Consider the following 17,389-nt stretch of genomic DNA (forward strand, 5'->3'; position numbering starts at 1 on the left):
TTTACTGCATGAAGTAGAGTTACTTTGTCTCTCCTCTGCACATGGGAGTATAAAAACAGCATTGGGGCAAAATGCAGCTGCCTGCACCTGAGTGTTTAACCTGCCTTGAATATCTGCTGCCTTGAGTGGTTTTAAACATTGGTATGTGTTGCCCTCAGATTGGAGGTGAATGTTCATCATTTCTTGAGATCAGCTGATAATTTCACAATGTTTGCATGATGTTTTATACATTCAGGGTACTATGAGGATGCTAATGATTCTTGAGAGTATCTCTTTTCCAACTCCGTTGTTCTTGGCTGGTAGCAATGGTGGATTGTTGTGCTTGAGTTAGGCAGCTAATGCATCTTCTGCTTGTCACTGGACAGCAGAAGAAGTGGGCATCCAGGGTTCCTGGGTTCATTTTCTATCTCTGGAAGGAGAAGTTACGTATCTTATTCAAGATTGATTCTGCTGTTAGAGTTCCTGAGTAGCAATGTTTAATGATGCCTACTTGATGTTTATTAATCGGTGAGGCAAGCTATTGGTGCTCATAGAGACATTGGCCAAATGTGCAGCTTAACATCATAAGTCTTGTTAAGCAGATGATATTTTTGTGAGCTGCATGGGACTGCTGGAAACTGTGTGATTTCAGCCAGGAAGCCTCTCTTCTGTTCTGAGTTCCTTTGACTGGAAAATGAGAGGAACTGTACTTAGCGCTTCCTGATTTGGAGCCACATTCAGCAATACATGTGAAGGGAGTACTAAATTCAGTCAGTGGGAAAAGGCAAAATTAGAAATCTTACTCCTGCAACTTTTAGGGTACAGCCTTCTAGAAGGAAATGGGTTTAGCAGGTAACAAGGGTAATTTGAAGATGTGGGGTTGTTGCATCGTGTGAGTAATACCCTAGGTATATGCTAGGTACAGAAGTTTGCATGTGCAAGCAGTGGTTTCTCTATTAAACGTTGTCATTCTTCTCTGGTGGAGCCTGGAGATCTGCAGAAAGCATTTCACTGGCCACAGAGGTATGTCCTTGCTAAATACCAAATTCATCTATAAACTCCTAGGAGGCTTGAAAACTTACTGTGCACAAACAGACCTGTTTTCTATCTGTTCATGGTGTTTCTGGAATTGGAGGATTTATTTTTGATATGTAAACTTAAATAAATTCACCCCAGGGCATGCAACTGGCATATAGAATGCCAGCCTGAATTCCTCAGTCAAAATTTGGTGGGTTCAACTCGAAGCTTGTAAGCACTGATTTTAGTGCTGATCAGGAATTTTTCTACCACTGGGGAAAAAAAAACCCCTGAATTCCCACATACAAGAGCTGATTCCATTTTTTAAAACAGATTAAATTCCTTCCACTCTATTTCTTTCTTCAGTTTGAATATTTACAGATGACTTCTCCCACTCACTATGTTTAATAGAATTATGTTTTCTGTTCAGTAATACTGACTGCATCTTTGGGCAGCTGTGATCCAAATATTCTGCTTGCAATTTTTATTTAAAATAAAGCCAATGCAACAAAACCCTCTTAAACTCCTTCCCAAGGCTCTGAGCAGTTGAGCAGCCCAAAGAACAGAATTACTTGTATACTTAGAGCTTAACTCACGCTTGAAGAATCTTGTATCAGGACTAGGCAGCATGAGAATTACTGGTTTTGCTCTGATTTCTCATCAGACTCTACTGACACTTGTATCCTGTACTTCACAAAGAAAAATCTACCTCACTGAGCTGACGCTGAAGTTTCAAGCTCACTGTTAGCTTTGGCACCTCCAAGATTGTTAAGTACTCAGGGGTGCAATGAAATGGTTCCTGCCAACTGGACAACCTGGCCATGATAGTTTAGACTTTACCAACTTGAAGTTCAGATTTCTGATTCTTTTTTTCCGGTTTTAGCCCAGCATTCCTAATGCTGCCTTGGTGTCTCTCTTGCATGCAGGCTCTTGCTTGGATGCATGGACTTTGCATTTTGGTGGAAGTGAAGCCTGAGTTAAAATCCTTTACTGAGCTCAGAAGTGTGGTAGAGAGCTCCTGAGTATGAACTATCACATGAAAAAAAAAGTACTGAGGAAAAGGAGGCAGAAACAAGTGAAGTTGTTAGCTCGGAAACTCATGCAGAACAAAGGTGGAGCACTAGATCTTTTTCTCTTATCTGTGGCAACTGCAGTCACTGCTAGCCCAAACCTATGTACTGCTGAACAAATGTTACTTCCCTCTGCTCCTTTGCTCCTACTGACCCAGATGTGCCATGAATTTTCTGCAGGGATATTTAATTGCCCTTTCTCATTTATGCCAAGGAATGTGTCTACACTCAAAGACAGACAGCAGCAACTTTGATATATCAAAAGAGGAGTTTACTGGCTTGGCAAACTTGCCTTGCTATGTGCTATAGTGAGAAGGCCACCACCTTAAGACATGCAGTTTTGACAATGTACATTACTCTTGCTTGTTAGCATGGGATACATGGCCAAGGGATGGTATGGGAGGCCTGCCAGGATGAAGGATGACTTTCTGTGCATTATGTCACTTTCACTACTTCACTGCTTTTTGTCTCTCTTATTCCCTCTAGAGGGGTTTTCCTCGACACCATCCTTCCCCGTCGTGATGATAATGGTGTCCGGCCAACTATTGGTCAGCGTATTCGCCTGAGCCAGGGAGACATTGCTCAGGCAAGGAAGTTGTACAAATGCCCAGGTAAATACAGCTTGTGGAGATGGCTCCAACTTTACTTTAGACCCATGATTTATCTGGAACGTGTTGGAATTCAAGAGCTCCTTAATGATCCATTTGACGAAAGGTATTAAGGAAAGGTAGACCATCAAATGCTTCAGGCTGATGCTGTAAGGGAATTGAACTTGGCTAACATATCTCCTATTGGTACTTTGCCAATATTCCTGTTCAGTTTAAGGCTTCAGGTTGATTCATGGGAGGTTGCGTTCACAGAAAATTAAATTGATGTACAAGGCCATGTACAGAGTGGGGGCTGAGAGTTGGCAAAGTGGCAGAGGGGTATCTGCTAGACTGGGGTCACTACACCTCAACCATCAAACTTCTGTTGAATTATTTATGTAGTTGTCCCAGAGATGTGCATTAAGGAAAGTGTAAGTGTATCTCTGTGATTATGATGTATTGTACTGAGGTTTTGGAGATAACATGAAAGAAAACTTAAAGATACTGATTTGGGAAACTGGGTGCTGGAAGCTGGTGCTTTAAAATGTTCAGGGGAGGGCTGTTTCCCTCTTTGTGATGCCAATGGACTGGTAGACTGGGAACAGCTTTGATAGAGAACCCATCTATCTATGTGTGACATACTAAACACCAATAGTCTGGGTCTTGCTTTATGTGGGGTCTGAAAAGATTGGCAAAAACAGCACTGGGGTCACAGATATGATTGGGAGACTAAATTGATCTGTCACAACAAAAAGATAATTTTAAAGTTGAGATGTTAAACAGTGAAAGTTTATGCAGCTGTTTTAGCTAAATAGGTTAATAGAGAAAACCATATTTCAGGGAAGCAGTCTGCTGGAATTAAGGACAGATTGAATGAAAGTGTATGAAGAGATGTTTGAAGCAAAGATGGTACCAAATCTGGTGCCTATGGCATGGACTGCAGCAACTGAGAAGAGAGATAATACGGGAGACATGATGCTTGGGGATAGAAAATTTAACAAGCTCTGCTGAATTTCTGCAGATAATGAAACATCTGAGAAAAGATTCTGAAGAATGAGAGGGTTGCCCTAATTTTGAAGAAGTACTGTAATGTTCATATTAATGCAGGAAGGAAAGAAAGTTCTTTTGCAATCTTAGCCCAGCAGCTCATCATAGGTTGTTCTGGTCAGCATATTGGTCCAGTTGAGAGTGGCTTTGACTGATCATAAACCTAATGTGATCATAAATGATTAATCCTCTTGGAATGTGCATACCAAGGAGAGAGGGGAGAAGGTGAGGAAGAGGGATAAGTTTTAGCAGTATACAGAGTGACATTTTAAGTAAGTGGCTGGCTAGCACTGCTCTGTGAACAATTCATGTGGCCATGGAAAATGGTTGATAGCTGTTCTGCAGAACCTCTACTTCTCCGTACCCAGATACAGGTCAGTGAGTATGGGTTCTTCAAGGTCTGTGATGTTTGGGGGTCGTTTCTTGGTTTATAGTGAGTGGTATAACTTTCTTAATGTGCATTTCTAAATAACTGGGGGTTTTTTCCTGCTTGTAATTTTTTCTATTTTGCATTTTGTTGAATATGATGGAATTCTTGGAAAAATGTCTCATAGATTAGTTTAGGGACTGGTTTGTTTGAATACCCGTTAAAAAAAAAAAAAAGATAATGTCTTGCACCATGTTTATTTTGTTGTTTTGTTGGGTTTGTTTTGTTGTTTTTTTTTTTTCATTGAGTCAGACTTAGTCCAAGCAGGCTTTTTATTCCTATAGCTGGAAGCATCAACTACAGATTCACATGTCTTGAGACAAGCGGAAAAGCCAATGTGGCCTGAGGTTAAAGCTAAAAAACAACTTTCTTTAAAATGAGGACCCTTCTGAGTCTCAAGTTTTCCACTTGCAAAGTAGAACTTTCATACTTTTTAGGGTTTTTTCCACAAAGCTTTAGCAGAAGTTATTGCAGTTCAGAACATATTTGTCTGCAGAATGATTAGAACTTTAGGCCAACTAAACAAATTTTCTTCAAATATATTTTGTTTTTGTTTACGGTTGGGTTTTTTTTGTTTGGTGGGATTTTTTGTTTGTTTGTTTGTTTTGTTTTGTTTTGTTTTTTTGCTTTGCATTGGGATTTATGTACAGGTTGCATCTGAAGAGAGGGGGTACAGTATATTTAATGACATTAACATCTTCAGCTCCCATTCGCATCTGTAGCTTGAAAAGTTTTCTTCCTCTGCAAAATGCAAAGCACAGGAGTTCAGAACCAAAGGACTGCAATTTTATGTTCAAGCAGGATCTGAATGAGACTTTAGGTTGAGGACAATGTTGTTCAGTAGCCAAGCTGAGGACTTTTAGGTAAAATGCAACAACATACTCCAGAGGTTGAATGGCTTCCATTCTAGAAACAGTGACTCCATCTGAGAATGCCTGAGAAAATTCCCCTAAAAAAGAACTTAGCCTGGTGGAGGATGTGTTACAAGCACACCCTGGTACAAGCCACAATGACTGCTGTGTCTGTTGTAAGACACAGGGCTCTCCAACTCATTAGACTGGAGCTCTTGTGGCTGCTACAGTTAGGGCTAGCTTAGCTTTTCCATTCTAAAACCCTGCTGTTTTAACATTCCTCTTAACTCCCCAAAGCTCATGCCTTCTGGGTTAAAGTTAGTGCCAAGCCAAGTGAATCCAAAAGAAATTTCCTGAAGAAATTTCTGGAAGGCAAGATGCATTCTGCTACTTTATTAGTAAATGCTAGATTTGATATATCTGCGTGGTTGAGGATTTGGAGAATATAGTCACCACAAAGGACTTTAAAACAGTGTGTCCTGCTGTCTAGTGCTATGCTAAAGGAAACATGCCTGTGTGCTACTTGTGCAGGAACGGTTAAACTGTAAACTGAGAATGGTCCTGACTCTTATCATCTCATCCAATTCTGTGCATTTTCAAAAACATAACAGTAACCAGCTGATGAGCAGTGAGTGTCTGCCACTCAGATACTTAATTTATAAACGATTTCTGAATCATTCACCTTCTCCGCTTTTCACCTATTCCCTTCTAGCTGCTTGTGTGTGCAACAGCCTCCTCACCATGAGGGAAACCCACCTCAGATCAGCTTTTGGATTCCAGAAGTACCAAACACTAGTCTTACTGGACCCTTTTCTACTGAATGGAGTACAGTTGTATTGCTTTTGGTGTGCTCTGCAAGTGATTGTGCTCTGCACACAAATATGTATTGGTTATTTTTATCGTGCTTCCACCTGCATGTACAAGGAATCACTCTGCTCTACACTGAAAGGCCAGCCTCTCCCTTTTTGAAGACACTAAACTTTTTAAATGGGACCAGTCTTTTTACCTCTAACTTGCAATCCACCCATCTAAATGTAATCATTGTTGAAAAATTAGTGAGTGTGTGATAGCATCAGGCAGAGGAACATCCCCTGTCATTTCCATGAGAAAGAGAGCCAGATGTTTGGCCTTGTTGGATCTTTCACAGTACTGCTGCCTAATGAGGGATTTTTGGGAGCTGCCTTACTGTCACTGAGGAAACCAAGTTGCAGGACAAGGGCATCTTTATAAACTCAGCAGGTTATGAAACTGGAAAAACAACTGGGTAAGCAGGCAAGCCAAGGTCCCTGCTCCTTGTAATAGGTATTTGCATGTGTTTAGTGAGCACTCTGAAGGAAATTGAAGCTTCGATATTTGTGAACCTCCCACCTAGCCAGTCAGCTGCTCTGCAGATGTAAATGGTGACTCCTTGTTCCAGCTCAGTCTTCCTGGCTCAAAGAGCAGGAACTACAGTAGTCATGTCTTTCCCAGATGTTGGAATCTGCAGTTCCCTATGTGTGTGTGTGTGTGTGTATTACTTTCTTCCAAAATGTCGCTCTGGGATCTACATTTCATCAACTGCAGCAGGCCATGAAAATGGAGAAGGTGGAGAGCAGAGTGAGCTGCAGTGCTCATGTTTTATCCTGTGCAGTGCTACAGCAGGGTAGGTGCTGGATAGCCAAAGCGTGAGGGCAGTGAGGCTTGCCTCGCTTTTGTTAGGATGTTTTAACTAAAAAAAAAAAAAAAAAAAAAAAAAAAAAGACAACAATGGTAACTAAGGAGAACTTCATTGAGCAGCTTGTAATGACAGGAAACATATTTGCTAGCAGCAGTCTTGAGATTGTGAGGTGGGGTTAATATTTTGCATTGATTAGTGGATTAGATATTCTTCAGTAGGACTGAATCCTGAAAGTTCCAGCATGTGGAGGGAAGATGATGGAAGAAGAGTGCTTCTTTGAAAGCTGTTTCCCCTGTGCCCTTATGATCATCTTCTATCCTAGTAATTCTGACAAATTTTGACAAAATTCTTTGGTCAGTGACCTTTGGCTAGTACCATGAATGAACATCCTTAGAGTACCAGCCACCAGCCTGCACACATGTGCAAACATTTTGGTAGGTCATGATTTCTTCCAGAGGGTCACTCCATGTTGCTGTGGTTTTTTTTTCCCCTTTCCCACAGCCTGTGGAGAGACCTTGCAGGACTCAACAGGGAATTTCTCAGCTCCTGGCTTTCCAAATGGCTACCCCTCCTATTCCCACTGTGTCTGGAGGATTTCAGTGACCCCAGGTGAAAAGGTAGGTGCAACACCAGCACACGAGGTATTCTCTGCACTTGCTTTGCATGTGATTTTGCCTGTGATGACAGTGCTGGCAGCTGTAAAAAGATCTCTACATGCCTGGAGTGCAGGAATGGAGCCTGGAAAGGCTCCTAAGCACCGTCACTGTCCTCCCAGAGATGGGGTTAGGAATATATGGTACTGAAGAGAGAAGAGATAATGCTGCAGCAGACCCCCCACAAAGGTCTGAGTGGTGTGTTCATCTCAGATCCTTCATCTTGATGTGAGGCTGAACTCTGCTTGGGCCTTTCCTGCCACCAAGTAACTCTGTCTGAGCTCACCTTTCAAAGTCAGGTCCTGGTCAGATGAGTTAGACAAAATGTGCCAGCAAAGTAGGGTCCCAAAAGGAGCCAAGGAGCCATGAATGACATCAGTGGCCTGCCCCTGTCATACAGGCATAATGTCCCTGTCAGGAGTCTCGTGCTCCCCACCTTGAAATGCTCAGCCCCACTGCGCATCAATCACCCACCCTGTCCACTTTCTTCCCAGTTCCTTTTGTTTTATTGATCTTCCTGTGGAAATGAAATCTTTCCTTAATCCACTAACACCAGCCCTTCAGGCTTTTCATGCTGTACTAGGCTTCAAGAATGCACAGCCCAGCTTGGCAGCTCCTCATCAGAGTGGCTTTGCTGAGGACCACCCTTGAGATGCACTTGAGACTCAGTCTCAAACAAAGAGTTGCAGAGCTCACTCATTTCACAGTAGCTGTCTTCCTCTGGTACTTAGTTCAGCCACCTGCAAGCCCAGTCCTGTGTAGTGCTGAGCTCCTGCCACTAGTGGCAGGGACAGCTTCCACAGGGGCAGAGGTGCCAAGAGCCATCCTGGTTTGGAAACTATGGCACTGGGAGCTTTGCAGTGTAAATCTTATCGTAAATTCTCCCTTCGTCTCTCAGCCTCTTCTGGGTTGTATTGAATAGGACCCAGTACCCAAATGCTGAACCACTAATGTTTAAAAAAAAAAATTAAGAAAAAATTTGGATTAAATGCTTCAACTCAACCTGTTTCATCAAATGCAGCATCATAGCACTGAGGCATCAGCTTAGAACAGATACTGGGTTTGCAGTATTCATCTGCACAGAAACAGATGAATCTCCTATTGCTGTCCAGAGTCAGAAAAACTGCAAAAGTGTGAACAAAGTAAACAACATCATTACAGACTGCACTCTGCACATCCAGCCAGGGCTTTGGGGGAAAACACCTATTTTAATCTAACTGCATTTCCGTGGCAGACTGTAGATGCGAACTAATACATGGGTCAAATGTTGCAGGGACAAGAAATGCCACAAAGTACACCTCATCAGTGAATTCCATAGGCTGAGAGCAAGGCCTGTGTTCCATGTTACAGGGGAAGGAGACCAAAGAGATAAAATTTTAATGCTGAGTTCTGCTCTAAAGCCACTGAACCCAGTTGCATCCACGGTGTGATGGTATGAGTATGGCCACTTGTCAGCAAAAGCAGTTATTTCTTAAAAGCACCATTTGTATAAGGGTATATAAACATCTGTGTTTTGGGGCAGTGTCTTTCTCTATGGTATCCACCCTAATCAAAACCAAAGATTACATTTGTAATTTAAACAAAATAAATTAGGCTTTTTTCTAAGTGGCATTTTAGTAACTGAGGAGCAGTGGCTGTGAATTACAGAATGGATTGTGAAGTGCTGTGTTCTGTTGTGTACTTCACTGTTTCATTACAATATCTTTCTTTTTTTGAGGAAAGCTGATGAAAATAATCGAGCCAACTGTCCAACTGTTTTTTCCTGCATACTCACTTAGGCAGTACTGCAGCAGAGGGGAAGCACATGATCTATAGGTCATCCTCTTTAAAATAGCCTCCTTCCCAAAGAGAAGTGTGTACTCTCTCCTTTCAGATTATGTTAAACTTCACCTCAATGGACCTATTTAAAAGTCGCCTTTGCTGGTATGATTATGTGGAGGTGCGTGATGGCTACTGGAGGAAGGCTCCATTACTGGGTGAGTAGTCATTTCATTTTAATGACATTTCCTGTGTTCTTGATGCCCTGGGGCAGGGTGTTGTTGGTGGTAATAAACAGAGACCAACCTTTACCTGGAAGGAGCCTGCAGCTGGCCAGTGCATTGGCCATCTGCTAATGTCTCCAGAGATGTTGCTCTGATGTATTCACACCAAATGATCCATGATCTCAGCTCTTTGGTGACAAAGACTATTCCTTCCTCTTCCAGCTTGAGACATGAGACAGAGAGGCAAGTTAGTCAGAGGCATGGCTGGGACTGAAAATGTGGCCTCTGGAGTTTTACTATTGCTCTTTCCTAAAACCAGGGAGGAACTGTCAGGCAATCAAAATGAAGAAGCCATACAGCTCCTGGCCCAAGCTTCTGCCATTATTTCTCAAGTATATGTGTTTGCAAATACGCACAGTAGTCTGTGCATTGAACCTCTGTACTTCTAGTAGGAAACTTGATAGACCATGCCCAGGGTATCAGACTATGCAAGGGCTCTACTGTGCTCCCAAACCCAAAGATCTCAAGGAGGTACAGCTCCTCTGTGTCCTCTCAGTTCTTCTGACTCCTGCTTTCCTAATTGCAAGTTGTCTTGTTGCCCCGAGTGAGCAGTCAGGAGTCCCACCTGCTTTGCCACTGGCTCTGAACCTGACTCCATGCACTGATCTCAGCGTCCCAACATGTAACATGCAAACCCTTCTGCCTGAAAGAAAAGAGGCAACCAGGTGTGTTAGGAGTTCTGTGCCCCATGATGCAGCATGAGACTGGGCTAGTCAGCATGGGGTCAGTGGGCTTAGGGAGGTCTGGGTACACCTCTTGGCCTCACTGGACATCCCAGCCCTGACACAAGGTGCTGAGGCTGAAGGCATGCTGCTCTCCAGAGAGTTCTGTGGGCCTTCCTTTCAGAGCAGAACTGGCAACCAGTTTCACTGCTTCCTGCCTGTTTTGAGGTTGGCAGCATTCGTTGCTGTTTTCTGCTGCACATGCCTCAGGTAACATTGCTCCAGCACCTGCAACTTATTTTTCTCTGCCGGGTAATTTAAAGGTATTTCAGAAGCCAAGCACTTCCCTGTCCCTCTTCTGCAGGTGGACTCAGGAGTGTTTCCATCTGGAATGAGATCTTGCATGAGTGGCCATGGCTCCCGCAAGGGGCTAAGCCCATGAAATTAGCTCGGAAAAGGCAGACAGATGGCAGTTCAGTGGGGGGTGGGGAGGGAGATTAGTGTGAATTGTGAAAAGTGTGGACTTCTTGCATAGAGAAAAAAAATACATGTGTGCTGCATATTTTCCCAGGGAAGTGTGTGAAAACCCAGCCTTTAAATGGTGTATAACTTTTTATGAATGGGCCCTTTATCACACTCTGCGGAGTTTGCTCATTCTTCTTCCTCATCTGCTTTTCCTCTCCTCGACACCCTTATTAAACTCCAAGTATAAATCCAGGAGGCAGTTGCTCAGTGACCCAAGGGGCAGGAGCTTTGCAGTGCTGATACTGTTTGTTAGAATATTCTTTGGGAATGGAGATTGGAGATGCTATTGGTACACTGCATGGCCTGTCATGCTGCCCTAAAAGCTCTGTGCAGCTTGGGGACACACAGGCTTAGAAGTGAGTATCCAAGTGAAGCTAGAGTCTGAGATAATAGGTCACTCTACAAGAGGGACATGTTGGTAGTTAAACTGCTATTAAATAGAAACAAAGTTTGAAACACCAGATTTGCACTGACTTGCCATGTCACTCTTTTGTGGAGCCACAGGTGTGTGTTATGCTGTGTTGTCAGTCAGCCAGGAGATCTTGATTGTCTTTTTCCTGCCTTCTAGGTAGATTTTGTGGTGACAAGGTCCCCGAAGCTGTAATCTCCACAGAGAGCAGGCTGTGGATTGAGTTCCGGAGCAGCAGTAACATCCTGGGCAAAGGCTTCTTTGCAGTCTATGAAGGTACAGCCTTTCCTTAGCTAGAAGAAGTTTGTCGCAATGCATGGAGCAGCCAGAACTGCATGCAGGGGTTCACGCGATTGGGAGAAGTTCACTGTGTGATTAGATACAGCCCCCGCGCTTGTTTTTATTGGAATTGTCAGATTTGGCACACTGTCTCAGCAAACAAGGTATAGATCTTCCAATGAGATCACCACGTTTTTGGGGGGATGACAGAATGGCATGCACAGAGCAATAGCTTCCATTCATGGAGCAGGTTCTGTTTGCCCTAACCAGCCCCTGTAAGCAGAGTTCTGAGGAGTTCCTTCCAGTAATTTAGCAGGCAGAGTTATTTTCAGATCATGTATTTTGTATCACTTCAATGCATCTTTTTTGGTGTTGTTACTGGTTTTGTTGTTGTTTTTTTTCTCAAACGTAAAGATGTTTTTTTTGGTTTCTCCTTGGTATATTTTACTTACAGAAGACTGGAAATTAGCATGTCAGATCTTCTGCAGGTCAGGTACTTTGAAAATTTGCATGGCACTAGAATACTGAAGCTCCTTCAGTGGAAGAGCAATACTGCCAAAGTCACTAACAAATAATTGTCATCCCTTCCCAATATATGCTTAATTTTTACAATAATTATTCTAATATATATTAAAAGCTTTCATTGTTCTCTGTGAAACAGGCATTTTCTTACAAGTACAGATTTGTCTACAGTATTGAGATTGACTGTAGTGGTACTGACATTGCATCATCTTCTTTCTTCAGTCATAGAAACAAGCATGACACTGGCAGTCCAGTGCCCCAGTGTCCAATATACTCCTGAATAATGATACTAACAGAGGGAAATGAAGAAAACAAGGGACTGTTGGGAAAGTGCAGAAAAAGCATATGAGGGATTCACAACAGTGTGGGGCTAGCAAATCTGTTTCACAGGAGAAATATCTCATTTCTGCAGGAATTGTTGCCCCAGAGACAGAGGTAGCTTGCCTGATTTTTTCATTTTGTTTTTTTCTCAGTCTTTCCTGAGAAGCAGCTGTTGCCTGGACCCTGTGATTTGTAACACCCCTTTTATGGTAGTTTGTTGGAGTTAGAAATTATCAAAATAGTGTGTCTCTGACAGACTTATTATAGATTTTTTTTCTTTTTTGTTTTGACTTGTTGCTTTGGTGGGCTCCTCAGCTTAATTCTTACAGTGGGTCATTCTCCAGCGATATTTGCTTTAATTTAAAAAGGAAACAAACAAACAAACACACAGACACACACAAAAAAAGGAGGTGAGAAATGTTTTTGGGAAGCAACTTCTCTGTTCTTCATTGTGCATGTTCATTATGTGTTCTTCATTATGCATCACGCTACATATTGCTAAATTGTATTGAAAGAAAAATAGAAATTTACACTGGCTATATGCCAAAATTCCCTTTGCCAAACCTTTTTTTTCCTCTTGATAACTTTCCTATTGATTTGTAAATGACTTCTAAAGGTCCAGTAAACATGAGCAATACTTGCTTAACTTGGCTTTTGAGAAAAGCAAATGAAATTGGATAGTGCATCTAGTGGTCAGACTTTGTATCCCTCCAGCTGATTATATTTTCCTGTCTATTCTTCTGTCTTTTTATGTAACCTTCTCTGTAGGAAGCTTTCCATTGGAAAGTTGTGAAGTGTAGAGCTAAGCCTGAGAGTAAGTGCACAGTATGACTGTTAAGCCAGGTTGTACCCCAGAAACAATGATGGCCTATTGCATCATTCTTTTCTTAGCTCAGCCTCTTATCAAAACAGCAGATACTGAGATTATCTGCATCTCTCTCCGTAATTCATTTGCTGAAATGGGAGAGCTTCCAGAAATCTTCCTTAGCCTTATTTCCCTCTGACTCAAGCTCTGGTAACAACTTGTTTCTTTCCTCATGGTCAGGTAGCTTGCTTGACTTTTTTGTGACTTCTCTGTATGGGCAATAAGGGTAAGGAGGGATTTCGAGAGGGGATTGCTGTTAAATGTTTAGTTTTCTATCAGTTGTTTAATTTAATCAATTGTTATCAATGTTTAATTTTCTATCCATTTTTGTCAAAAACCTCTCTGTATTGCTGTTAGCTTCTCTTTTTCTTTTGGACTCCTCTCATGTACTAAAAAGAAAAAGTGGGTTTTATCACTGCTTCTCTGTCCTCTGCTTTAGTGAAGGTGAATGAAAATGCTCATGCATTCCCACCTGTGGGTGTGAATTTGAATTTGGATTTGGTCTTAGCCCTGGAAAGTCCGAAGTATGTAGCCACATGAAGGGAGAATTACTTGATACTGCATGACAGTTAGTGTAGTGAAACTATCCTCTTAGTTCAGTTGTACAGTTCCTTCATCAGATTCAAGATGGGAAGGTGCGGGCAGTCCAGGGAGACCCAGATCTGAATTTTGAATGTAATACATTGTGGGGAGACCCCAAGGATGAAGATGGTTGATATCTGGCAGGTGTCATTGCTGTGCCATCTGTCTTGTACTTACTGTCAGTGTTTTTTGTTTGCTTGACTTTAAACACACCAAAACATTCATATGCCTTCTGCAGATGTGTGTTGTTCATCATGGGGTAGCAGGTTTTAGCCTGTGATCTTATTCTCATTTGTGACATATTCTTGATGGTGGTTATGCAGAGCTACTATTGTCTTTGAAATCTCCTAGTTTTGTGTTTAAACTAGATTTTCGCTACATTTTCTGTTCTTGGTCTCTAAACTTGTTCATTCTTATGTTTAGCATAAATTTTTCTTTTTTCCATGCATAGCAGTCAGCCTGATGGTCTCCTGGTGAACAGCTCAACTCATGCTTGTTAATATTGCCATCGTGTGGCTGGATTAAATTTGCAACTGGTTTTTATTTGTTGGGTGTTTGGTTTGCTTTGGTTTGGTTTGTTTTTTTCCCAACTTTTCTTGGTCCTTAGTTCTGTTAGCAGGTTTTAAGCAGTTATGAAGGTGACCAGAATTGTGAAACACACAAATCCATAACAATTCTCTGTCCCACTGAGTTCACCTCCTAAGGAGGTTTGCACAGCAAGACAAGATACACTGTCACTGGGACATAATGTTATATATATAAAAAATTCCATGACTTTGTGTGTTGCTTTTGTGTAATAAGTGATACTGACACAGATTTGAATGAGGAAGAAGGCTATGTATGGAGCCGACTATCTAAGGAAACACCTGCAATCTCCTGGTTTTGCTGTTTGCTTTTTATGAAGCTATTTGTGGTGGAGAAATTCACAAAGATACTGGCCAGATCCAATCTCCCAATTACCCAGATGACTACAGACCTTCCAAAGAGTGCATCTGGAAGATCACAGTTTCTGAGGGCTTTCATATAGGAATAACATTCCAGGCCTTTGAGGTGAGAAATGTCATTATATCTTATGCTATGGGTATTATTTTGCCTCTGCAGGGTCTTTAAAATTAAGAAGACAGTGATGTAAATAATAAATAATAATATAAAATAATAATTTAGAATATCTATATATCTTTCTTTTTACCATTTCAGAAGATCATTTCTCCTTACCAGAGTTTTGCTCAGAGATTTTGAGACCAAGTTTTACATATGATGAGTTTTCAAAAACTGACTCTAAACAGAGAGAATTAGAAGATCCCCAAAACTGTTGATGTTTTTAAGTAGGGATTCATAAGTCCTTAGAGTTTCACTCTGGTAAAATGACATTGAATGGTCATAATCCAGGCAAGAAAAACTCCTGTTGGTGTGATGGGGCTTGGCAGATTGCAAGATGTTTGTGGACTCTCCAAAGAAACAATGTTCCCATGTGTCAGACAGGCTTTGAAAAGCTCAGAAAGTGGTTTTCTCCGACTGGGTGTAGGATGTCTTGCACTCTTAGCTAGGTGCCCGGTGACCTGTTTCTGACTACTGATGTATAACTCACAGACAGCAGTGGACAGCACCTGGATAAATGCATAAATCCCATGTCTTGCGAACACCTACCGTGCTTGTTCTGGAAAGGGCTGACAGCACTATCTCCTAGCTGTGACCCCACTGCTATTCCTTGAAACTTTTGCTTTTAGTTGTTCTGCTCTGTTCCCTACATTTCATAGCTTGAAACAGCAATAGAACTGAGATGTGCTGGGGCTTGAAAGTAATTTCATCTGCAGGATTGCTCAGTGCCAGCCATGAGGCAAGTACCTAGCTGTGACCAGCTGTTTGGATGCTCCTTCAGAAGCTGATCTCTGGACAGAGTCTAACCTAGCCTGACTTGCAGCACTCATACTAGTGAGCTACAGGCACACCCTTCTCCCATTGCAGATTGAGTGGCACGATGCATGTTCTTATGACTACCTGGAGATCCGAGATGGCCTCACTGAATACAGCCCCTTGATTGGTCACTTCTGTGGCTATGAGAGGCCAGAAGATATCAAATCCAGCTCAAATAAAGTATGGATGAAATTTGTATCTGATGCAACCATCAATAAAGCAGGCTTTGCAGCAAATTTCTTTAAAGGTATGTGATCTAGTACCTCTCAAGGTCAAAGCTGGGGACCGTTCATCTGTTAACCTTCTTCCATCCCAAAGCAGTCAGTTACCTTTGTATCTTCTTGTAATTAAGAGCTGTTAGACTTGTCTGTACAACCACCACTTTAGAGTCTGCATACGAATTGCTTTCAGAGTGTAGAGGGGTTTGATGCTTAGGTGTGAATATCATCTCCCTGATTAAGACAGAAAGCAAACCTACTGGGTCAGTATCAGCATAGGCACTAACACCTTGTTTTGTGCAGCTGGACAGAATATGACCTCCGTGTACCCATGCCAGGGGACATGGACATTTTCAAAGGCAGTACTAGTACTGCTTGAAGACTGTTGAAAATAACTTTCTGTTTAGGTTCTATCCACTCCCCCTCAAACACCCCCCCCCCCCCCCAAAACCAACCAACCAACCCCCCCCGCCCCCTCAAAAAAACCCCAAACCAAAACACAAAAACCAGCTTGGGAGAGAGTGCAGATTTGAATGCAAGTAGACTCCAAGGGAAAATTTCTGAGTGCTTGAGAAGTGGCTTGACATGGCCCTTTACCAGCATCATAGTAACTTGATATAGGCAAGAACACTTGGGAAAATACCTGTGGAGCTGTAAGGTAGATACTCATGTTTCCCTTGGGTTCAGTGACATTTGTACAGAAATAATGGCTGCAATGACAATATTTGGTTTGCAAAAGCCATGTCTTTATTTCTACTTCAATTTTTGTCATGTGTTAAGGGTGTCACAGTTCATTTGAATGTGCCAGCTTTAGAGGACAATGTACTGTATATTAAACTTCATTTCATGAGCTCATTAGGAAATAAAACAAACATGACAGGGTTCAATCCCCTTTGCTCAGACTAGTCTGTTATGTGAATTTACTGATTTACCATTCAAGTCATAAGATTTCATAACCTATAACCAGTGGTTCTTTGTCTGTCCACTTGTACATACAAAAACAAACAAAAAACCAAATGAAAAAACCCACCAAGAAAAAAGCCATCAACAACAGGAAAAGAAAATAGTTAAATAAAGTTTAATTCAAAGTACATTATCCAGTAAATTTGAGAGATCCTAATGGACCATGACAAAGGGTGATGGCAAGATCACTGGCAAATATTGTGGCATTTTGTCCCTGACCAAATATCACAGTGCGTAGACTTCCTTGTTTAAATTTCTCAGATTCCATAAAGTCACAGAGAATGCTTCCTAAATGCCTCTGTCAGGAGTTGATAGTACAAGACTGTGGCAGAGACATCTTCCTGGGTTTAACAGCGAGTCGTCTTGTAGAATCTGAGGTTTTCTTGCAAGTTTGTAGGCAAAGTAAGTTACACAGTGGGTTTTGATGATCATAGGGATTACAGCTTCTTATCTCTCAAGCAGGTGATTTAGCAGCCAGATTAGAAATTACTGACTCTGTACCCAGGCATGGAGCAGCAAAGAAATACTCTACTTTCTTCATAGCAAATCCACAAACAGAAGCCAGGAAATAAAATTTGTTTGAACTGAAACTGTTGCAGTGGGAGGTTCCTGACTGAGGGCAGGCTTTGTAGTAGTTATCAATAGAAGAGAATAGAATATTTCAGTTAGAAGAGGAGGAAGGAACAAAAAGTGTGAAACAGCAGAGGTAGCATCAAAGTCAGAGGAAGAGAAGGTGGAAGTACTTCATGGCAGAGGAAATATTCCCTGCAGTCTATGAAGGATCCATGCTGGAGCATGG

The 17,389-nt window shown here is 41.9% G+C and overlaps 1 protein-coding gene across 1 annotated transcript in view; it reads left to right on the top strand.

Annotated features, from left to right (window-relative positions):
* Positions 1-17,389, top strand: part of TLL2 (tolloid like 2) — an 85,252-nt gene that overhangs the window by 58,542 nt on the left and 9,321 nt on the right. Inside the window, exons 8-13 of the mRNA XM_054382079.1 lie at positions 2,553-2,677; positions 7,137-7,252; positions 9,162-9,264; positions 11,086-11,202; positions 14,400-14,545; positions 15,461-15,656. Coding sequence (XP_054238054.1) covers positions 2,553-2,677; positions 7,137-7,252; positions 9,162-9,264; positions 11,086-11,202; positions 14,400-14,545; positions 15,461-15,656 — 803 coding nt within the window. The remainder of the gene's footprint in view (positions 1-2,552; positions 2,678-7,136; positions 7,253-9,161; positions 9,265-11,085; positions 11,203-14,399; positions 14,546-15,460; positions 15,657-17,389) is intronic.

Source organism: Indicator indicator, chromosome 7, assembly GCF_027791375.1.
Source record: "Indicator indicator isolate 239-I01 chromosome 7, UM_Iind_1.1, whole genome shotgun sequence".
In the NCBI taxonomy this organism is placed as follows: Eukaryota; Metazoa; Chordata; class Aves; order Piciformes; family Indicatoridae; genus Indicator; species Indicator indicator.